Consider the following 25,254-nt stretch of genomic DNA (forward strand, 5'->3'; position numbering starts at 1 on the left):
TTGTGAGTATCATGTGCACCGCATTGCTACGCCAACCACAGTTTGGCACTTAAAATTCACCATTGCACCACATTAGGTCGTCGTTGCCATCATCATCAAACCCTCAAAGTGATGCAAACTCCTCCATTAGTTTCCCTCTCTGTTTTAAAAATATAATAAACAAATGGATCATCTGTTAGTGCCAAGTCAGGACTGCATGGAGGATTATAAAGCCATTCAAAATGGGCTTGGTAATTTCCGCAGCCAATCGGTGAGCAAGATAAGAGGATGCATGATCACATTCCAGGATGAGGATCCTGTGATTCGCACATTTGTCAGAGTCCTCGTCACGGTTTGCTCACTCTTCAGTACAGCCCACTGAAGGCATCCGTCCATGGCTGTGAAAAATGTATAAGGAATTTTGGTGCAGGTGGAGGCCATTCGTCCCATGCCTGCGCTGCACCAACCCCACAACCCATCACCCATCCACACCCAAGTTATCCACCAGTCCTGTCAATATCCCCATACCCTTCTGTCCAATGCATCTTGGTACCGATGTAATTGTAATTTAAACCTATATATTCTGCTGCCCCTACCTTTCTTAGGAAACCATTCAATGCATTAACTACTCTCTGAGTGAAAGACCCCTTGCCTTACCACCATCTTTCCTCTCATCTTCTTTATCCTCAAGTTATGGCCCTTGGTTCTGATCACGTCTATTCTGCTGAAAAACTCTTCTGTATTTATTTTGTCTATACCCTTCATTAACTTAAACATCTCTATCATTTCCTCTTGTAACCCCCTCCTTTCTAGTGCATAAAGTCTTAGTTAAAGCAACTGTGCCCTGGCCCCTGTGGACTACCATGATGCATTTCCTTTGTCAACGTGTTGTGAATAAAGTAACGCGATGGACATTTTCATTGTGCAAATCCTACAATCATAAATGTATAAAATACACAAAACCACCAGTTTCCATCACTCTTGCTCATCTACCTGACCATAACCACATGATATACATTATTTTCCTCACCATACCCGCATAATATGCACTCTGGGGCAAAAAAAAGAGCCTTTTTTTTTTTTTTTTCAAATTTGGAGCCATTGATGCACAGATCAAGCGAGATTACATCTGTGACTTACTACAGGTAACATGTAAATCTGTACTAACCTGTTTCATGGTCGGGTTTGCGGCGATTAAACAGTCTCCCCCCACCAGGTTTCCTGGTGAGGAGGGTGTATGGATATGGACACCCAGCAGGATTAAAATCAAACCGTCAAAAGGGCATAGGAGCTCATTGTGAGCCAACGGCCATCCATTTCTAGTGCCCAACTGTGTCTGTAGATGTCCTGCAGTTGGGTTACTTTTTCTTCTGAGGTTGGTGGCAGGATTTGCACTCTGGCCACCGTCAAACCCTTCACTCCACAAAACACTAAAAACGCAAAGAAAACTGTAAACCCACTCCATGGGAGTACCTCCTGTGCAGCTGCCATTCACAGGGCAGCTCACGGGATTGGGGCGAAGCCTTTGGGACACTCACTCTTTGATGAGAGGAAGAAAACCACGGGGTAACCTTCCCGGGTTGAATTGCGATAGAGTGTGTCAGAGTGGTGCTGAGGTGTCATCCACCAGACAGTGGTCTCCTTGGGTTAACCTGAAGCGGTCCCTTCGGGTGGGTGCCTGGAATGTCCTATCCCAAAGAGAGGATGATCACCTGAGCTCAAGCGTTTGGACATCGGTATTGCAGCACTCTCTGAGTTTCGGAGACTGGATTGCGGCGAGATCTCTGTTTATGCTCCGACTGAGGCGAGTAATCTCACTGTGAAGGATGCATTCTACGCAACGCTCGAGTCTGTGGTTGATCAATGCCCCATGCGAGATAAACTTCCAGTCTTGGGGGATTTCAATGCATCGACTGGAATTGATAGGAATGGTCATGAGACATGTGTTGGTCCCCATGAGTCAGGAACTGTGAACCTGAATAGCACTAAGTTCCTTGACTTTTCAAGAAGTCATCGATTAAAGGTGGCTGATTCATGGTTTCAGCACCTACAAGCTCATCGCTGGACTTGTTATTCCAATGCTGGTGGTGTGGCAAAGGAGATTGCCCATGTGCTCATTGATGGTCACTGGAGGATGACCAGAACTGTTGGGTTTACCGGAGTGCTCAGTTCATCGATACTGACCACAGGCGTGTTGTAGCAACTCTTAAGTGGCAACTTACATCCAGGAGAATGGTACCATCCCAGCCGAGGCTAGATGGTGGCAAGCTCAAGGATGAGAGGATAGCTGAGGAGTTTACGAAGAGGTTGAGTGGGGATTTGTTTTGGGAATCCTGAACAGTTGTGGAATGCCTTCAAGACCACCGTCCTTGATGTTGCCGGTGGATGTCTTGGAACTCACCATGGGGCAAAGACGAATTTTGTCTCTCACGGGACACTGGATACCATTGACCAGAGTCGCAGGGCCAGGCTGAATGGAGCTGAGCTGTTCAGTGAGTTGAGGCGTAAAACTGTGTGTGCGCTAAGGGTGGACAAGGAGGCCTATGTGTGAGGAATCTGTGAGGGGGGGAGAGCATCACCTGTGGTCAAGGGATTCTCGTCCTGCTTACAGGGGAATTCGCGAATTGCGTTCATCCAAGCCCATCCCTCGGTGTGCTGCAGTTAGAGAAGAGGGTGGTGGGCTCTTGACAGAGGAGTCCGAAGTGAAGGTCCGCTGGGCCGGTTACTTTCAGCGGTTGTACCAGGCTGATCCCCCAGCTGTCGAGTTGGACGTCAGGGGTGTTACAATCCCTGTTGCTGACCCTCCAATCAACTGTGGTCCACCTTCGCTTGTGGAAACACAGGCTGCGGTGAACCGGTTGAAATGGGTTTAAGCTCCAGGGATTTGTGGCATCCATGCTGAACTTCTCAAGGCTGGTGGAAATGCTGCACTCGTGTCATTGCATGCAGTTCTGTGCTCTGCCTGGAACACAGGCATCATCCCAACTGACTGGAAGAGGGGCCTTGTTGTCCCTCTCTGGAAAGGGAAGGGTGATCACCAAGACTGCAACAACAACCGAGGGGTGACGCTGCTCTCGGTGCTGGGCAAGGTCTTTGCTCGGATCATTCTTGATAGGGTTCACCACCATCTGCTTGAACACCAGCATCCAGAGCAGTCAGGCTTTACACCAAGGATGTCAACGATTGACCGTATCCTTGCTCTTCGGATCCTCGCAGACGAGAGTTTCGGCAGGGGCTGCTTGCAGACAATGTTGATCTCTGTAAAGCATTCGATTCAGTGAATCGGGATGCCCTCTGGAGGATTCTTGGTCTTCGTGGGGTGCCACCAAAACTGATTGATCTGATGTCTGAACTCTACTCTGGTACTGAGCTTGCTGTGAGATGTGGTGATACCATCTCTGACTTATTTCCCGTTGTTACTGGAGTTTGTCAGGGGGGGTGTACTGGCCCCCACACTTTTCAGCACTTGTATGGACTGGATTCTCGGGAGGATGTCGGAGAGATGAAGCTGCGGTGCATCGTTTCGGAATGTCAAGATCTCTGACTTTGATTTCGCAGATGATGCAGTCATCTTTGCGGTGACTTTAGATATCCTTTAGGGGGCCCTCGAGGTGCTGAATGAGAAGTCTGAGCCACTGGGATTATGGGTTTCCTGGGTCAAAACTAAGATCCAGGCTTTCAATTACATCTTGGATGCTGCTGTCCTGTCTGTGTCTGTTTGTGGTGAGGATGGTGAGGTCGTGGAGAGATTCACTTACCTTGGGAGTGATATTCATGTCTCTGCCGGCTGTGAGTTAGAGGTCAATAGACATCTGGGTCGGGCCTGGGGAGTCATGGATTCACTGGATAATGAGGTGTGGCGCTGCCAGTACCTGTGTGGGAGGACGAAAGTCCGAGTCTTCAGGTCCTTGGTGCTTCCAATCTTTATCTGTGGATGCGAGACTTGGACTCTGACCAAGGATCTGAGACGGAGACTTAATCCTTTGGTACCAGGTCTCTTCGGAGAATCCTTGGCTATCGCTGGTCGGACTTTGTGTCCAACGAGCGGTTGCTGAGAGAGACTCAAATGAGATTTGTTACCTGCATAGTCTGTGAGCGTCAGCTGCAGCTGTATGGACATGTGGCTCGTTCTCCTGATGCTGATCCTGCTCACCAGATTTTCTCAGCGACGGAGTCTCGTGAGTGGAGGTGGCCAATGGGCTGACCACGTACCTCGTGGTTGCAGCAGGTTGACCAGCATCTCAAGGAAATGGGGATGGGCCAGGCATCTGCCTGGGGGATGGCCAGACGAGGCCCCTGAAGTACCGGCGGAAAGTGGACGCAGCGATGTGCTGCTCTGGCGCATGCTCCCATACCTGACCTGACCTGAATCGGGATTTGGGGAGGTCTGGGTGCTTTGAGGAGTCCTGAAGAGTTGTGGAGTGCCTTCAAGACCACCATCGTTGATGTTGCTGGTGAATGTTCTGGAACTCACCAGAGTGCGAAGAAGAATTTTGTATCTCAAGGGACACTGGATACCATTGCAGAGCTGAGCTGTTCTGGAAGTTGAGGTGTAAAACTGAATGGGCGCTCAGGGTGGACAAGGAGGCCGATGTGCGAGGAATCTGTGAGCGGGCGAGCATCACTTGTAGTCAAGTGATTCTCATCCTGCTTACAGGGGAATTCACGCATTGCATTCCTCCAAACCCGTCCCTCGGTGTACTGCACTTTGAGCGGAGGATGGTGGGTTGACAGAGGAGTCCGAAGTGAAGGCCCGTTGGGCCGTTTTACTTTGAGCGGCTGTACCAGGCTGATCCAGCATCTGTCGAGTTGGATGTCAGTGGTGTTACTATCCCTACTGCTCACCCTCCAATCAACTGTGATCCACCTTCGTTTGTGGAAACACAGGCTGCGGTGAACCAGTTGAAATGGGGTAATGGTCCTGGGATCTGTGGCATCATGTCTGAACTATACTCTGCTCCTGCGAGTGCTGCGAGATGTGGTGATACCATCTCCGACTTATTTCCAGTTGTTAGTGGAGTTCATCTGGGGTGTGTACTGGCCCCCACACTTTTCAGCACTTGCATGCACTGGATTCTGGGGAGGATGTTGGAGAGATGAAGCTGCGGTGCATCGTTTGGGAATGTGAAGATCTCTGACCTTCATTTTGCAGATGATGCAGTCATCTTTGCGGAGACTCTGCATATCCTTTTGGGGGCCTTTGAGGTGCTGAATGAGGAGTCTGAGCCACTGGATTACGGGTTTCCTGAGTCAAAACTAAGATCCAGCCTTTGAATGACATCCTGGATACCGCTATCTTGTCTGTACCTGTTTGTGGTGAGGATGTTGACGTCATGGAGAGATTCACTTTTCTTGGCAGTGATATTCATATCTCTGCAGGCTGTGAGCCAGAGGTCAATAGAGGGCTGGGTTGGGCCTGGGGAGTCATGGATTCACTGGATCATGGGGTGTAGTGCTGCCGGTACCTGTGTGGGAGGATGAAAGTCGGAGTCTGCAGGTCACACCAGTCTTGCTCTATGGATGCGAGACTTGGACTCTGGCCAGGGATCTGAGACAGAGACTTAATTCCTTTGGTTCCAGGTCTCTTCGGAGAATCCTTGGCTATCCCTGATCGGACTTTGTTTCCAACGAGTGGTTGCTGAGAGTGACTCAAATGAGATTTGTTACCTGCGTAGTCCGTGAGCGTCAGCTGCGGCTGTATGGACATGTGGTTCGTTTTCCTTATAATGATCATGCTCACCAGATTTTCTCTGCGAGTGAGTGGAGGAGGCTAATGGGCCGAGCACATGCTTCCTGGTTGAAGCAAGTTGATCAGCTTCTCAAGGAGCTGGGGATGGGTCAGGCATCTGCCTGGGTGATGGCCAGACGGAGGCCCTAGAGTACCGGCAGGAAGTGGACGCAGCGACGCGCTGCTCCGGTGCATGCTCCCATACCTGGTCGGACTTCATGCACAGTACATATTCCAGTGAAGCCAGGTTACTGGCTTAGTAGATGTCTTGTGGCTTAATGGCTTCGTCGCCATACCATCTTGTGAGAGATTTATAAAAAAATGTGTGTTTTAAGAAGGTTTGTTCCTAAAAAAGGAAAATTGTGAAATTCCCGTATTTTACCTTTCACCTTTGAAGGCCATTATCTCATGTAAGACCATGTAAGACCATTATCTCATGTAAGACTATCTGCCATGACTCCATCTACACCTCACTCTCCGAAAACATGGACCATCTTCTATCTTCTCATCCAAACTCTCTCTTCCTCTTATGTGGCGACTTCAATTGTCATCACGCCAGTTGGCTAGGTGTGGGTACCTCTCTCACCTGCCATGGGACATCAGCAAAAGCTTTCTGTGACTCATTGGGACTGACTCAATCGGTCAACTTCCCGACCCGGATCTCAACCAATGGTACTCCATCTCTTCTGGATCTGATTTTGACAAATTTCCCTGACAATATCTGCTGCTCTTCCTTCGCTCCAATTGGTTCTTCTGACCACGTCCTTGTCAAAGTGGACATCTCTCTGGCTGTTATCAGAGAACCACCTCACCGCCGTCGAGTCTGGCATTTCACTCAAGCCGACTGGCAGGGTCTCGAGCAGCCATCAAACTTACAGACTGGTCTCCTATCACTACTTTCTCAAACATCAACTCATCCTGGGAATTCTTTCAAAAGAAACTTGCTCTCCCTCATGCACAGATTTATCCCCTCTCGTGTTCAGTTGTCTTACCCTTCCTCCGCCCTTGGTTTACTGAAGCTTGTGCCGAGGCAGTTGTCCTGAAACAACTTGCCTCCGACTCATCGAAAGCAAACCCCACTGAGGACAATCTCAGTTCTTTCCACAAAGCTCGGAACAAGTGTGTAGCTACCCTCAGGAGAGCCAGAAAACAACATCTTTCTCATCTCAAGTCTGAACTCTCAAACCTCTCTCCCTCCTCAAAATCCTGGTGGCGTTTAATCAAATCTGTTTCTGGTGTATATTCCCCCTCCATCCCCTCCCTTACCTCAAATGGCCGCACTGCTGATTCCACACGTGATAAAGCTGAATGTCTAAACTCGGTGTTTGCAGCTAAATCTTGTGTCCCAAACCCATCACTATCTCTACCCACTTTACCCAGTCGCACCCAACTGTCCCTGGACTCTGTATCCTTTTCTCCTGACAAGGTGGAGAGCTTGCTTTCAAACCTCGAGTCAGATTCTGCAACCGGTCCAGACGGCATCAGCCCACGTGTCCTCAAAGCCTGCTCTTCTGCTCTTGCTCACCCTCTCTCTGTTCTATTCACCCTCTCATTTTCCCAAGGTCATCTGCCATCTGCTTGGAAATCTGCTAACATCACTGCCCTGCATAAAAAAGGTGCAAAAACAGATCCCTGTAACTATAGACCAATCAGCCTTCTCCCAATCATCAGCAAGGTTATGGAATCCATCATCGCTTCAGACATGAAATCCTTCCTCTTCTCCAATGGCTTGATTTCCAATCATCAATTTGGTTTCAGACCAGGTCACTCTACCCTAGATATGCTGCTACTGCTCTCCCATCAATGGATGGAGGTCCTCAATGCCAGACAGGAAATCCGAGCCGTATCCCTGGACATATCACGTGCTTTTGACACAGTCTGGCACCCTGCCCTACTCACCAAACTCTCTGCCCATGGTATTCAAGGCCATCTCCACTCATGGCTCGCAGACTTCCTCTCCTGTCGCAGTCAACGTGTGGCCCTAAATGGAGTTCTTTCATCCCCTCTTCCTGTGCAGGCTGGAGTTCCTCAAGGTAGCGTTCTGGGCCCTGTTCTTTTTCTGGTTTTCATCAATGATCTCTCGGACTCTCTGGAAAATCCTCTATTTCTCTTTGCCGATGACTCAACCCTCTGCCGTACCATCTGTCATCCCTCAGACCGGCAAGCAGCAGCTTCTTCGCTCACTGCAGATCTGGATAAAATCACAAACTGGTCCAACACGTGGAACATGTCTTTCAATCCAGACAAATCTCACACTCTCACTATGTCTCTTCGAAAGGACCTTTTACAAAACCCCCCCATCCACTTTCTCAACAATCCTCTGGAAGAAGTCTTTTCTTTCAAGCTTCTGGGTCTCACTATCTGCCATGACCTTTCCTGGGAAAGTCACATTTCCAACCTTGCCTCAAAAGCCAGTCGCCGACTGGCAATCCTCAATCGGCCAAAGTCCTTCCTCGGCCCTCTTGAGCTCCTGACCACTTACAAAGCTTTTGTCCGTAGCCTGATGGAGTACTGCTCTCCCCTCTGGGCTGGTGCTCCTGCCTCCCACCTTTCTCGACTTCACGCTGTCGAAACCAGGGCTTTTAAGATCATTGGCATCTCCCGCAATGAAGCTGAGTCTTTGGGCCTCTCACTCAATCACCGCAGGTTGGTCGGTGGTCTTTCTGTCTTCTACCGACTCCTCTCCAGCCTTGCCCCCCCTGCTCTCTCTGCGATTTGTCCCAACCACATTTCCACAGGGCGCTCAAGGTCCGCCAACAACCCCCCTTCTGGTAAAACTACCAAAATCACGAATCACTGCTCATCTTCACTCTTTCATTCCTCTTTTTTCCCGCCTTTGGAATAAACTTCCTCACTCTATTCTTTCCCATTCTTCCCTTCAGGCTTTCAAAACAGCTGTTCACCACCACCTCTTATCTTCCCCCATCCAAATCCTCGATCTTTTGTACCCCCGATAATCCACCCAAGCCCACTTCCTTCAATTCTCCTGCTTTCCTTCCTGAAAGTCCCTTTAATGTCCATCTTCCCCTCGCCATGTTCCCCGTCCCATCCCCATCCCTCTCCCTTCCACAGTTCACCTGTGTCTGTTCCCCAATGTTTTGTCCCTTCCACTCCCGCCCCTCTTGTCTCATGCCTCCTTGCTGTGAGTTGTGTGTTAGCTCTCATACGAGCCTCGACCAAGGTATACAAAAAAAAAAAAAAAAAAAAAAAAAAAAAGACAAAATCGATCAAAATGTTGCACATATAAATAAGGAAGGTAAGACTGCTTTCTGTGACAAAAAATATTTTACTGCTTGAAGTACTGTATACATATAAATGTGTACAATGCATTTTTAGGGTATTGTCATGTTTTTGACTGTTTAGTGCATATGTAGTGCCAAAATTCCTCTAATTTATTACTTGTACAGTTGGTGTTGGTGATGTTTTTTAGTGTTTCAATTTAGAAATGCCTCCAAAAAAAGAGAAGTTCCATGCTGAAGGGGATGTTAAAAATCGAATTGCTCATCTTTGTCAAGCGGGCAAGACACATCCTGAAATCCACCACCTCCTGAAGAAGGAGAAAATCCCTATTTCTCTGTTGACCATGAAGAGACTAGGTCTACAGTTCCAGAAAAATGGTTCGACGGCAAGGAAGAAGGGATCGGGCAGGCCGAGAACCACTACAAGTGAAGATGACGGGTGACTGAAATTCTTAGTTCTCCAGGAAAGAAAAAAATCTGCAGAAACCGTCAGAGAAGTTCAGAACTGATAAAAACAAGACTGTTTCCAGAAGGACAATCACAAGAGGCTTGACTGATGCTGGTTTTCCTCAAGAAGATGTGCTAAGAAGCCTCGATTATCGAACAAAAACTTTCAGGACAGATTCCATTTTTTGGCGAAATATTGGAACTGTAATTCAGACTCGTTTCAGAGAGTTCTGTTGAGTGATGACTCAAGATTGGAGATTGTTTAGTGATGCCCCCAGAACGTTGCCTTCGCACATCTGTTGAGAAATTCAACCCTGAGTGCATTTCAACAACTGTGAACTACGGAGGAGGTGGAATCATGGTCTGGAGTGCATTTTCATTTGTTGGTGTTGGTGAGCTGATAAGGTGTGAACAGTCAATTACTGCCAAGGAATACCAGAAAATATCAGAGAAAGCATTACTTCCCAGACTCCAAAAGTTATTTCCTGAAGAGAGGAGCAAAGAAGTCATTTTTCAACAAGATGATACCCCTGCCCATACTGCAAAAATCCCCAAAAAGTGGTTTTAGAGAAAGTCCCTGAAACATGTGTTCTGGCCTGGACAGAGTCCTATTTTGAAAGCCATGGAGAATCTTTGGACCTACATTCAGCACAAACTTGTTGGAAGGAAATTTGCAAATTCTGATCAACTTTGGGAAGCTGTCAAGCATGAATGGGACAATATTGACATTTCTCAATGCAAGAAGCTTTCTGAAAGTTTGACCAAAAGACTGGGAGGATTTAAAGAGAACTGAGGGACATTTCCACACTGATTTGTGCAGTTATTTCTGCATGTTCTGGTGTTTTGGTGTTTTTTTGTTAATGTGTGGTAAAGTACTCATGACAAAAAAAATGTTTTAAAAAATCGACTTGGCTCATTTTTTTTTGGTCCTGGAGTGTACATTATTAACCTCACCATACCTACATAATATACATTGTTAACCTCACCATACCCACATAATGTACATTGTTAACCTCACCATACCCACATAATATACATTGTTAACCTCACCATACCCACATCATATACATTATTAACCTCACCATACCCACATCATATACATTGTTAACCTCACCATACCCACATCATATACATTGTTAACCTCACCATACCCACATAATGTACATTGTTAACCTCACCATACCCACATAATATACATTGTTAACCTCACCATACCCACATCATATACATTATTAACCTCACCATACCCACATCATATACATTGTTAACCTCACCATACCCACATAATATACATTGTTAACCTCACCATACCCACATCATATACATTATTAACCTCACCATACCCACATCATATACATTATTAACCTCACCATACCCACATAATATACATTGTTAACCTCACCATACCCACATCATATACATTGTTAACCTCACCATACCCACATCATATACATTGTTAACCTCACCATACCCACATCATATACGTTATTAACCTCACCATACCCACATCATATACGTTATTAACCTCACCATACCCACATAATATACATTGTTAACCTCACCATACCCACATCATATACATTATTAACCTCACCATACCCACATCATATACATTATTAACCTCACCATACCCACATCATATACATTGTTAACCTCACCATAACAACATAATATACATTGTTAATCTCACCATACCCACATAATATATATTGTTAACCTCACCATACCCACATCATATACATTATTAACCTCACCATGCCCACATCATATATATTGTTAACCTCACCATAACAACATAATATACATTGTTATCCTCACCATACCCACATAATATATATTGTTAACCTCACCATACCCACATAATATACATTGTTAACCTCACCATACCCACATCATATACATTATTCACCCCCGTTGCACTTGGTCCAAAACGGGGGCTTATGGATTTGGTCTCGATTTTCATGTCCGTGCGTCCGCAACCTTATCTCGGACATGTATGGACCAATTTTATTCATACTTTCACAAAGCCGACACTTGATGGTAATACATATGCACGAGATTTTTTTTCGACATCAGATCCAAGATGGCTGACTGACGGCCACTTGAGTTGTAAAAGAAATACAAACTCAGTGTCGAACACGTCCTCAACCGTTTCTCGGACATGCATTTACCGATTTCATTTGTACTTGTCACACAGATGATGAATGATGCCTTACATATGCACGTCAGGTTTATTTTTGAGATCACATCCACGATGGCCGACTGGTGACAATTTTGTTACTTAATTAAATGTGTCCCCAACCATTTCTCAGAACGTGCGGTCTGATTTTGTACAAACTCGGCACAAGCACAGTACATGATGGCATACACGTGCACCTCGCTTTATTTTGTGATCTGTTCAAAGACAGCCGACTGGTTGACTGGTGGCCATTTTAGTTGTCCATAAATATGGGCTTGCCCTTTTACTCTGTACAGCAAAATTACTAAAACAATAGGGGCGATGACATTTTACGTCTTTTTTACTTGTTAACCTCACCATACCCACATTAAATACATTATTAATTATTCCATATCCACCTTATGTGAATTCGTATTGAATTTGTTAACCCTTCCTGTGATTTTTCACCACTGACTGTCACAATAGCCATTCTTGTCTCGTTCCCATCTCTCCTGATTCTTCCTCATCTGTTTCTAGGGAAGATGTGCAGAAAACACGGGCTCATTTTGCTGAAAAGCAGAAAGAAATGGAACTGACGTGTAAGCTTTGATTTCTGCACCTGTAAAATTTCATGTTTTCTGCAACATCCCTCTGCTATTGCAATCACACGATGTCCCGTTGTCCTGTGCTCAATCCCGTCACCCCGCATCTGTCACCGTGAACACATGCCCGTCACACGAGGGTTAATGGGGGAGAAAGAGGGAGGGATCGCTGCACTTCCTGCAATAGATCAGACAACATGTAATTTTCATGATCACCGAAATGGTGTATCATCGTATCATGGTTGAGAGTCATAGAAAAAGGCTTTTCAAATCAGGATTGCACTGAAGGAGATCTTTACCAGGCTGTTGTCACTATTTTTTGAATTTTAGACATATTGTATTCTGTTTTTTTTCCGCAATTTTTTCCATACTCTGTCATCTTTGACACGTGGCGCAATGTTTCCCCGACATGGTTCCTTGTTTTCAGAAACACCTTGGCTCATTTTGATGTTATTCATCTCAGTTATTGTGTAATTATTAACCCGCGCTTGAAGCGCAAAGCAAGGTTAAGCAATAGGTTCACTCTGTCTGTCTTGTTTGTCTGTCTCCAGATGCCAGTTTGTGATTGAGGAACTGTTGAATTCCAATTTTATGTTATATTTTGAACACTGTAGAACACTAATTGGAACATGAATCGGAACACGAACTTGCTGTTTAGCAGTACTTTAGCTCTGAATTTGGAAAATTGTACAGAATCTTGTCCTGAGAGCACATGCACAGAGAGGAATGAGGTAATTATTTTCCTCTTTCTGCCAGAACGGCAGTCAATCAAAATTGAAAATCATTCCAAACAGGAAACTTCCTGTTTTAAGGGACATCATAAAGGACACAAACAACAGGCATGACTAACTAATTTAGCATGTTGAATAAGGTGCTGTAAAAGTGTGTGTAAAAACTTCAACAGCGGTAAACTTCCGAATAGTCCTTCTTTTTTTTCATTTTTTTAATCTACAGCCTTAAAACCTTTATTATATTTCAATTGAATTATATACTTGAACACAATGGAACACAAATCGCTTTGTTGGCACTTCCAAAAAAATTTCAGTTTATCATTAGTTACAAAATATTGCACATATTTACGCCATCTCGACCATTCAAATGTGCCGGTCACGCTCTGATCGGATCGTTGGGGGAATATTGAGATTCAGACAAAATGGAGGCTTGTGGGAAATATATATATATATATATATATATATATATATATATATATATATATATATATATATATATATATATATATATATATATATATATATATATATATATATATATATATATATATATTGTGCTCGGAAACACAAAGCCAGAGTTGAGAAGATCCTTCACATGTCCTTTTTCTCAAGACTGCGTGGGGTAAGGTGTTCAATTAAATCTCGTTTACATTTTTAGCTCACCTGGACTTTAGTCAGGTGAGCTTTTGCGATTGAGCAGTGTCCGTAGGTGAGTCTGTCAGTTAGTCAGTCAGTTGGTAAACACTTCAGTCATTATCGCTTGAACCAAACATACGATTTTGATGAAACATGGCCACAAGCTTCATATCTGATGCCTAATGCAGGTGTGTTGGCCACATCAAAATCTGCACTCATTTAGGGGGCCTATGGGAGTTGGAGGAGTGGAGTTTAACCCCCAAAATATATTTGCTTTCTTCTCTGAAACGACACACAATTTCGATGAAACTTGGCCACAACTTTCATCACCCGTGATGTACCAAAGTTTATCAACCACATCAAAATCTGTGCTCATTAAAGGGGTCTTTTGGGGGAGGGGGAGTTTAACCCCCCCCTCCCAAAACAAAATGTATAGGCTCTCTTCTCCAAAACTACACACACGATTTTGATGAAACTTGACCACAACTTTCATCACCCGTGATGTACCAAAGTTTATCGACCACATCAAAATCTGTGCTCATTCATGGGGTCGATATGGGGAGGTGGAGTTTGACCCCCCCCCTCCCAAAACAAAATGTATAGGCTCTCTTCTCCAAAACTAAACACACAATTTTGATGAAACTTGACCACAACCTTCATCACCCGTGATGTTCCAAAGTGTATTGACCGCATCAAAATCTGTGCTCATTAAGGGAGTCGACGGATTTTGTACCTAAACAAAAAAAATTAGGGTCTAAGTGGGTGTGCGGGGGGTTTGACTGGCTATTGCTCCTGATCTCAGTGAGGTTCAGTTTGTGTGGCCCTATTTTTTTTTGTCTTATAGCTGCTTGTGTTGTTGAACTGCAACAAAAACTGAAGGAGAAAGCGGAAGAAACTGAAAATATGGAGGAGAGGTATAAACGTTACTTGGAGAAAGCCAAGTCTGTAAGTTGACCCTCCTGCCTCATCAACCTTTCCACGCTTGACCTCCCTCTCCTGCCCGTACTCTTTGCTGCTCTTTCTACTCTGAACCTTTTTCCTTTCTTGCAGGTTATTCGAACTCTCGACCCAAAGACCACTTCCTTGGGACCTGGAGAACCTGCGACTGGAGAGTATCAAGTTCTACGAAACAAATTGCTTGAGAAAGACAAGCTTCTGGAATTGAAACAGGTGGATAAGAGTCCTGTTTTGCACCTGTAGGTTCCAAGTGGAGTTCAGAAGAATTAATTAATTATTCGTCCACTTCATTAAAAAAAATTTTTTCCCATTTCAGCGAGAGCTGGAGAGAACAAAACAACAGAGAGAGTTGGAAGATAAACTTATGGTTACTGCATGGTACAACATTGTAAGTATTAATTTTATCTTTCATGATTATCCAGTGGTTTGTTGTTTTTTGAGTTTGTGCATATCCAGCAGTGGCATGGATGTGGAATTTTCTCTGAAATGTGGAAAATTGGCTTTTCGGAAATTACATTCCACGTAAAAACATAACTTCCTCGTTGTTGTTTTATTTTATATATTTTATAGATTTACCTGCATATAAATTTTAAAAATAGTTTTAAAACTAATTTCATTCTCACAGGCTTTGTCTGTCATTCATTGTATGGATGTAGATGCACACTGTGGCAGTAATAAAACATGGTCAATCAGAAAGCCGATATCTCGTACTATAATTAGAGATGTGTTTGTACGTCCTGACGAAACAAACACACAGGAGAGGTAGTTACAAGCTAGAAGCCTATTGCTTTTGAGATCAATTGGTCAAAGGTCAAATAATCTAGTCCCCTATGAACTCAATACCTGCTCTGGAACTATGGCAGCGAGTGGTAGGCGTGTCAGAAATCTCGTCATCAAATCTTTCGATGGAATCATCCACATGATGCTTCCGGTGCTAATGGAGTGTAATGCCATTCCTTGTAATTCCTTCAAGATTTCAACACCAGAGGTCGCAAGGCTCCACTCACATACAGTATATGTCCCTTCGCTGAATTAAAATGTTTGCCGAACCTGGCATCGAAGCGTCCAACTTGCTGTTAATTGGATGAGATGCTCCTGAGCTGCGTAAGGTCAGATAATCTCGCGATCATGGAGGATGGATTAGTCAGGAATGACAATGGCAATTAATTGGATGGCTCCGTTACCCTTCAGAGACGATGTAAAACTTCCAGCCAATCGACCCCTTGAAATCTACCGCTTAAAGTCCCTTTGCAAGGTTCTGGATAAGAAACCAGCCCTTAAACAGCAGTATGTGGACTTCATAGCTAAACTCTTTTCCAAAGGACATGCTGAGCCTCTTGAACCAGGAACAAAAGCAAAATGACCCCAATGGTATCGTCCTCAGTTTTGCTGTTTTCCATCCACACAAACATGACAAACATGACAAACAGTTCGACGGCAGTGCTACCTATTATGATGTCTTGCGAAATAAGGTACTATTTCCTGGTCCAGACCTCGTCAGTAGTTTCCTCAGGGTATTACTATGCTTCAGACAGCAACCCATCGCCATCATGGCCGACGTAGAGCAAATGTTCCATTGTTTCTATGTACATGAAGATCACCGAGACTTTCTGCGATTTCTCTGGAATTCTGAACTGCCCGTTAAAGCCAATTTGCCTGCTGTAGAGTTGGTTAACGGTCTGCAGTTTCGTTCCATATCCGTATTGGCTACCAAGCATGAATGTTCATTCGGAACACAGCATTTCACACGTTTCTCGAAGTGGAAGTTCAAGACAACTCCTCTTCATGCACCACCAGGCAATTTTGGTTATCCTCCGGACATCTTCGGCCATCATTGGTGACGTGTATAGCTTTTGGCAAATACCTTCTGGTTACAATGACGCAAAGAATATCCCCTGACCCTGCAGCTCTGTACCCGTTGGAAAGTAAAAAAAACTCGACCTTTGCGTCGGTGACATCGTTCTGAAGTGCATGCACAAAGGAACGACTAGGCCTTTGGACGTGATTGGAATTTTTCCCAGCACAGATGGTCGCGTTCAAAAAGTGCGAATCCACACCATAAAGGACGACAAGCCCTATATCTATCTACCTGTGACCCATAACTGAGGTCATGCTGCTTAGACCAGCAGGGGAAGAGTGAATTCCTTCATTATGTTATATTGATTGTGAATTTCATATTCTTGTGTTATTTTCCACGATGTCCCTATCCGTTATTCATAGTCTGGTGCATGAATTTAGTGACTGTCTTTGATGTATGATGTGGTCAGTTTATATCATTTTTGACAAATGTTCAACATTTTTGATAATGTTCAATAACAATTTGACACTGTTTCGAGCCAAAGTGGCTTCCCTTGTTCACATGATCATGTAATTATCTTTACTAAATCAATTGCTGTCGTGGTTTATATAAAAACCAAGGGAGGAGTCTGATTTACCCAAGTTTGAATGTAAAATGTATATTATTAGTGTAGTGGCTGGGGCTGAAAAGGGCTCTAATTTAGGAGATACCCCTACCGGAGGTATAACAAGCTGAAACTGGTCTCATTTGAACCGTATGGATGTCTAGTTTTTGAAAACTGAGGTTGTAGTTGTTGAAATTCTGCACATGGTGAATTAACCCCGATTAAGAGTGCAGGAACTTAAGAGAAAATGGCCATTTTCAATAATTCTTTATTTACTTCAATAAGCATAAAATACATGTAGAATGGTTGAGTATTTCTATGTATTGGAAATGTTTTAAGATGTTTCAGGGGGTTTTAGGCTCCTGTGGGGGTTAAGGACCCACAAAATACCCCCAATTTTGGCAGTTTTTGTGCAATTTTAGCAAAAACTTGTACGTTTTCTCTTATTAAATGCCCAATATATGTTTTAAAAGTGCTAAATTTGATCATTTTCATCAGGCAGGGAGTCTCATTAAAGAATATGTCAGTTAAACTATGATCGAATGTTCACAACAAAGTAAATTAACCTTTTCTATGACATGTGCACGGTTCGAGTGAAAATTCTCATTTTTCTAAGATCGGCATCTTTAATGCAAAAATGAAGTTGTCATGGAAAACTATGGAAAATATCAGGGTTACTATTAGAAATTGATATTATGCAAGGTATTTCATGGACTTTTATGCTGCCAAGGGGTAAAAGACCCCCGGAATACCTCCAAATCGGCATTTACTAATTTTATTCCACAATTGCCTCTTTTTTTCGCATGATATTGTCTTTACATGTTGAAACAGTCCCAAGTCTGATTTGTTGAACCAGTCAGATTGTCTCATGAATGAAATTGCAGTTGAACCCAGATAAAAAATTCACACCTTTGAGAAAATCTATTCAATATGTTTATATTGTTGCACAGTGAAACCCAAGCTCATGAATCTTTCAATACTGATCACATCTGAAATCAGCTGGCCACGCATCTAAATATCGAAAACAGTGTCTATCTCTTTTGCATTTTCATTTTCCTGTTGTACGACATTGCTGTGATTGTTGCAGTCAGTGCAGCTACATATGTCAATACACTCTAGTCCTGCAAGGACACGAGGGCACATCCTCCCGTTTTCACAGTTTTTGTCAGTGCAGTAGAAGCGTGTTAAGTTTTGAACCTCAGCTGGAGCAGAATCTTGAGTATACATTGATGAGACGGCGGAGAATTGATGAGAGGAAGGTATCGAATGGTCACAGCTGAAACTATCTTTGTACTCACAAGGGCGTTGAAACCACTCCATGCTGGAATTCTTGAAAACCAGTCATTCCGTGTCATTTCAGCCGGGGGTTGCGGTGACCCCCTCAGATTTTTCTGAAAAAATTCTCAAAGCTACCTTAACATATATGAGGAAGGTTTGCCAAGCTATAGCTCAAAATTCCAAGTTGTGTCCGAGATATAGCTCTACAAACACCCTTGGGGTGTTTCAATTCTGGCATTCGAGAGTTGCAGGTTTGGATCTGAAGCATTTTTGGAGGGCTTTAAATTCCAGAGTTTTAATAACAGTTCTAAAAATTCACACAAATGGTGCCGATTAGTGAGGCTTTCCGAATCTGACATCAAAAATGTTCAACTTCAAATACTTTTTAAGACAAGTACTCTCAAAAGTAGTGATTTGTAACATGCAGTCAAAAAATTGAGTTTTCAAATTGCTGCCAACAGTCAGTTTATTCATCATGAAGAATTTTGTTGCCTGATTTACATAATCTAGTGACTGGATCATTTACACAAGAAAACTGAAACCTTTTGGAGCAAAATCTTGGGTGCTATAGGTGTCTGAACTTTGCTCCAGACTCAACGACACTGAAATTTACCCTGGTTTTACTCCAAGTGTTCACCATGTTGACACAGCTCTTTTAAATTTTTGTCACTTAAGGACACATACATAGGCAAACTGTGGTAGAAAATTCAATAGTTGTTCTCAATCCCTTCTATTTTTAAACGATTTTTATAAAGGCCCACTCTTTAAAAAAAAAAACATGTTCGATGAAAGATGTAGAATAAAAGCAATAGGTGAGCTTTTGAAGTGGAAGCCATGCCAAACATTCATAAGTTGGCACCACAATGATCAAATTGTTGTGTTTTTTGGTCAGAACAAGTATGTGGTTACTTTAATTTGGCTCACATTTTTTTAAAGGATATTTTAGCTTAAGGCCGCCACCAATCTCAACTGCAAATTAAAACGCATAATGTGATCATAATAATCACCATTAAAAATATTAATTTGCATATCTAATTGTTTATATACTTAGTGTACATTGTACGAAAGTCTACATCCATTTGTAAATGTAGGTACAATATCTGATTCAATTTTTTTTTTTCATAATTTCATATCAAATTGTTTGGACAAATATACTTGGATCCATTGTACAAAGTGAACAGTGATTTAGTTTTATAATTGCCAGGATGTAAGAAAATGTAACAATGAGCATTGGCAGTTACTACAGGGCTGTGTATTGGGTTAAAGCCGAAATAAGATTGAGTTGTGCTTCATGCCTAACTTTGGAAATGATTTTGGTACACTTCTTTAAGCTTTACTAAACTGATTTATATATTGTTAGATTCCACTTAAGTCATACTTCCTTACAATATCTTTATTTTTTCTATGTTTGTTAGTAAAAACAAATATTTAAAAAAAAGTAGCTTTTGGGACTGAAGAATTATGAGAAATTTTTTGTAAATTACTTCAAAACTTCAAACCCCACATTTATGATATTTTTCATGAATATAAAGGTTTACAAAAGTATTTACTTGGTATAAATTTGATGTTTATGTGCAAATTTAATTCTATGATATGAGATTAATAATGTTATAAATATTTATTTATTTTATATCATACAAAATGCACCATTGTACATTGTGCCTTTTTTCATGGTTGAGATAAGTGTTCGCATCTCATTTTTAAGTGGAAAAATACATTTTTGAGCCAAAATAAATTAACCACAAAGTTATTCTGACCATGAAACACTACTGCATGCTCAATGTGGTGTCAGCTTTGGAATTCTTGACATGGCTTCCACTTCAAAAGCACACCTATTGCTTTTATTCTACATCTTTCATCGAACGTTTTTTTTTTTTAAATAGTGGGCCTTTATAAAAATCGTTTAAAATAGAAGGGATTGAGAACAACTCTTGAATTTTCTACCTCAGTTTGCCTATGTATGTGTCTTTAAGTGACAAAAATTTAAAAGAGCTGTGTAACTGTCAACATGGTAAAAACGGGGTAAATTTCAGTGTCGTTGGGTCTGGAGCAAAGGTCAGACACCTATAGTACCCAAGATTTTGCTCCAAAAGGTTGCAGTTTTTTGTGTAAATGATCCAGTCACTAGATTATGTAAATCGGGCAACAAGATTCTTCATGATGAATAAACTGACTGTTGGCAGCAATTTGAAAATTCAAATTTTTTTGACTGCATGTTACAAATCGCTACTTTTGAGAGTACGTATCTTAAAAAGTATTTTAAGTAGAACATTTTTTTTTGTCAGATTCTGAAAGCCTCGCTAATCGGCACCATTTGTGTGAATTTTCAGAACTCTGTAAAACTCTGGAATTTAGACCCTTCCAAAAATGCTTCAGATACAAATCTGCAACTCGAGACTGCCAGAATGGAAACACCCCTCGGGTGTTTGTTGGGCCATATCTCAGACACTACTTGGAATTTTGAGCTATAACTTGGCAAACCTTCCTCATATATGTTAAGGTAGCTTTTAGAATTTTTTCAGGAAAATCTGAGGGGGTCACCGCAGAATTAAATTTTTTTTGGCTGATTTGACACGGAATGACCCAAACCTTTTGTCTGCACAGATGTGTCGCGCCAACGCCCATACGAAATCTTTGATCACAACCTTTGAAGATGAGTCAGTTGTATCGAATGGAGATGAGATATTGGGTTCTGGCTTTTTTGGTGGTTTTCTATACCTTTGGATTTGTTCTTCCTCGCATTGTTCCATGGTGAGTGCTTTCTGCTTTGTGCGTGGAATTAAGTTCATCTCGTTCGAAACCGATGATGGCTGGTACAGCACAATAGCCATGGCATGGGTCGTATGTTTTCCATCAAATGTTTCCTCATTTTGGTCAAAATTGTCGATTGCAGCATCAACAATTGTGTCGATTTGTTCGGGGTTAAATTTTGCAATACCACGTGGGATCTGCACTTGAGATGGGCCTGAAAGTTGGTCAAGAGCAACTGATGTAATAAAGTTTCTGACTTCGTCGTAGTTTATACAATACGCAACTGAACTTAAAACTTCTATAGGTTCCTTACTACCATGGTCAGGGTGCATTTGAGTACCTAACCCAAATGTAATCGGGGTCTGTATCTTACAAGACAAAGCAATGATACTGTGGCATATTCCAAGTACCTTCAAATCAGCTACACTATCATCACAACATGCTGGAGAACTCTTACATGTCTTAGCATTGTCAAACTGCTGTTTTGATGTACATCATGCGATAAAATCATACAGAGTTTCTGGAACAAATGGTTTGCACAGATGCATCTCAAACTTAACGCTTGGATTATAATGGTTTGATTGAAATGTTTTTCCTGAAATTGAATCGCGTAGTATTCCTGCAGCTTGATGAAGAATGACAGCATTGTCCAATTGATCTGATTCATCACAAGATCCAAATTCGTAATCACCCGATTCATTGATTTGAATGTTCAGAGCAGATACCTTCTTCACGAGATCACCGACAGTTACCTCATTCGAACAAACAAGATTGGACTTTCGAGTCTGGCTAATGAAAAGCATCCAATCACCAAATCGCTTCTTCAGCTTCTGTTTGAGTTTCCATGATGGATATTCGCTGGGTTTCTCTGCTGTACTCTCACCTAGTTCCTGAAGTATAACCAGGAGTCGTTCATGCAATGTAGACAGTGTCACAACCTTATTCACCTTTAAAAAATTGTGCGTTCAATTTCCTCACTTAAACTAAGAACAGCCTTATCATGGACATTCATAGCCTTCTCCAATTTAGCCTTTGACCGGTCAGCCTTTATATTTCTTGGTAAGATATAACGACTGCAACAGGATCTGTGGTATTTTGCATCTTATGCAAATAAGTCTGGATATGACAACATTCGCATGTGAGTCTTGTCATCGAGTCTTTCCAAAGATGCTGCAATGACCCGGTCACGAGTTGAAGCTCCGGTGCCAGTGGCGATTTCTGATAACCTTTCTGCTCTTTTGTATGATTTCTCACAGATGAAACGATCAGTTCTTATGTTAAACGTGGAAGTGTCTGTGTGCCGGATTCGGGATGGACCACTCTCAACCATGTCACCAGCATTATCAGCCGTATCATTCGCAGTCACAAGTTCATATTGTACATACTTGAGATTAATTGCAGTTGAATAAGATTCCCTACATTTCTTATGGTATCTAACGGTAACAGTCTGGTATAAAATGCCATCTTTGATCTTGAGCAACCTATCATGCAGTGTCCTGACGTATTTCCGCAACTCGAAGAACAGCTTTTACTCTGTCAAGTGTTGGATTTCTTTTGAATGGATTGTCCACTGACTTCTCATCTAAAGTCTGTTCACATATTACACAACTTTCACTGAGAAGTCTTCTCTTCTTAAGGGGTTCTCCAATGAGATCTATCTTGATTCCCTGCAAGAGAAGGGTATTAAATTTCAGCGAGAGAATATGCCATAGCGGTGAAGATTAATTATTTTATAAGCAAGGTCCATACAGAAATGGTTTGTCGAGATCGGTGTGGAAGAACTTGACTGGCCTGCACAGAGCCCTGACCTCAACCCCCATCAAAACACCTGTGGGATGAGTTGGAACGCTGACTCCCAGCCAGACCTAATCGCCCAAAATCAGTGCGTGACCTCACTAATACTCTTGTGGCTGAATGGAAGCAAATCCCCGTAGCAATGTTCCAACATCTAGTGGAAAGCCTTCCCAGAAGAGTGGAGGCTGTTGTAGCAGCAAAGGGAGGACCAACTCCATATTGATGCCCATGATTTTGGAATGAGATGTTGGACACACAGGTATCCACAAACTTTTGGCCATGTTGTGTACGTAGTAGTCTAGAGTTTGTTTGTTGCACTAATTTATTATTTTAGGTTATCCATGTGTGGTAGTTTATAGTTTGTGTGTATTACTAATTTATTATTTTAGGTTATCCATGTGTGGTCGTTTATAGTTTGTATTACTAATTTGTTATTTTAGGTTATCCATGTGTGGTAGTTTATAGTTTGTATTACTAATTTGTTATTTTAGGTTATCCATGTGTGGTAGTTTATAGTTTGTGTGTATTACTAATTTGTTATTTAAGGTTATCCATGTGTGGTAGTTTATAGTTTGTGTGTATTACTAATTTGTTATTTTAGGTTATACATGTGAGGTAGTTTATAGTTTGTATTACTAATTTGTTATTTTAGGTTAATCATGTGTGGTAGTTTATAGTTTGTGTGTATTACTAATTTATTTTAGGTTATCCATGTGTGGTAGTTTATAGTTTGTGTGTATTACTAATTTGTTATTTTAGGTTATACATGTGAGGTAGTTTATAGTTTGTGTGTATTACTAATTTGTTATTTTAGGTTATACATGTGTGGTAGTTTATAGTTTGTGTGTATTACTAATTTGTTATTTTAGGTTATACATGTGTGGTCGTTTATAGTTTGTGTGTATTACTAATTTGTTATTTTAGGTTATACATGTGAGGTAGTTTTTGTTTGTGTGTATTACTAATTTATTTTAGGTTATACATGTGTGGTAGTTTATAGTTTGTGTGTATTACTAATTTGTTATTTTAGGTTATACATGTGTGGTAGTTTATAGTTTGTGTGTATTACTAATTTATTATTTTAGGTTACACATGTGTGGTAGTTTATAGTTTGTGTGTATTACTAATTTGTTATTTTAGGTTATATATATGTGTGGTAGTTTATAGTTTGTGTGTATTACTAATTTGTTATTTTAGGTTATACATGTGAGGTAGTTTTTTGTTTGTGTGTATTACTAATTTGTTATTTAAGGTTATACATGTGTGGTAGTTTATAGTTTGTGTGTATTACTAATTTGCTATTTGAGGTTATACATGTGTGGTAGTTTACAGTTTGTGTGTATTACTAATTTGTTATATCAGTGTTTAATAGAGTTTGTTATCGTTTGTGCATATCACTAATTTATTTTTTATACTTTGTGCATATGCAGTCGAGGGACCTGATTGATGGCAGTTTTTAGAATTCTCAGATTTATTCAACATCCTCCATTTTGTTGATTTATTTCCCCTTTTCATGTTTTTTTTTTTTAATCTTTTAAAAAAAAATCTTCCATCTAAAATCTAAATTATGTTTTGGAAAGTGTATTTATTTATTTTCTTTCCTTGCTAATGTCATCATATAATTAACCAGGGTTGTTTAAGAGTGGTTTCTCATGAATAGCCAATTGAAGAAAGTTGTAAAAAAATTATCAGATAATTATGTTTTGTTGGTGGAGAATTATTTCAGAGATGACCTAATGAAAGCCGGACGAAATGTCCGTCCGTCCGTCAACAATTTTTCTTTCCGACCTTGATGAACCTTAGTATGTGGGTAGAGGTTGATGAGTGTTGCACAACGATATAACTTTTGACCGGGTTCAAGGTCACGAGGTCACGTAAGTTATAAAAATCGCCATTTTCAAAACCTATCTAGTCTGCCATTCTACAAGATATTTGGCAACTGTTTATTAATTATGATAGTAAAAAATATTATCTTGTATCTAACCGGACAGATTTTTGAATTTCCGTCCCGTTTGGCCTGGAAGATGGTCAAAAACACCTCCCGGTACAAAGAAAACTTTTTACTTCCGATCTTGATGAAATTTGGTATGTGGGTAGAGGTCGATGAGTGATACCCAACGACATATTTTTTTCCCGGATTCGAGGTCAGGGTCAAGGTCACGAGGTCACGAAAGTTGTGAAAGTCACCATTTTCAAAACCTGTCATTTTAGGAGATATCTGGCAACGGTTCATCGATTATGATAGTAAAAAACATTATAGAGATGACCGTCACCCCCACACGGGGTAATTTTTTTCTTCTATATCCACTAATTTTCCCTGAGTTTTAGATGTGGTTGCAAAACCTTGGGCGTATAGCAGAAATGTATCAATGGAAAATTGGACAAACGCTTGTCTGCTCATGTGTCCATGTGCAGGGGAGAGTGTCCCAGCAACAGGCGTCTGAGCTACGTCTTTGTCCTTCTCCTGCTACACTGTCGTTTCTGTCATGGCAGCGGCAGGCGGTGCGTGCACACAAGCGGTATGTTAAGCTTTGTGCCAATAAATGTTTATA

General features: G+C 41.8%; 1 protein-coding gene across 5 annotated transcripts in view; it reads left to right on the forward strand.

Annotated features, from left to right (window-relative positions):
• Positions 1-25,254, forward strand: part of LOC147011298 (protein Hook homolog 3-like) — a 77,806-nt gene that overhangs the window by 51,937 nt on the left and 615 nt on the right. For 4 of the 5 annotated variants that reach the window (XM_085855964.1, XM_085855966.1, XM_085855962.1 and 1 more), the window contains exons 18-23: positions 1-2; positions 12,089-12,150; positions 14,365-14,465; positions 14,571-14,690; positions 14,794-14,865; positions 20,762-21,130. The exon at positions 1-2 is cut by the window's left edge and continues 33 nt beyond it. In XM_085855964.1, coding sequence (XP_085712090.1) covers positions 1-2; positions 12,089-12,150; positions 14,365-14,465; positions 14,571-14,690; positions 14,794-14,865; positions 20,762-21,115 — 711 coding nt within the window. In that variant the 3' untranslated portion in view covers positions 21,116-21,130. Of the gene's footprint in view, positions 3-12,088; positions 12,151-14,364; positions 14,466-14,570; positions 14,691-14,793; positions 14,866-20,761; positions 21,131-25,117; positions 25,222-25,254 lie in introns of those variants that run through there. The other variant, XM_085855967.1, reaches the window with a different exon arrangement.

The sequence above is a fragment of the Eptatretus burgeri genome, chromosome 15 (genome assembly GCF_056783735.1).
Source record: "Eptatretus burgeri isolate ZD-2024b chromosome 15, Ebu_testis_v1, whole genome shotgun sequence".
Classification (NCBI taxonomy): domain Eukaryota; kingdom Metazoa; phylum Chordata; class Myxini; order Myxiniformes; family Myxinidae; genus Eptatretus; species Eptatretus burgeri.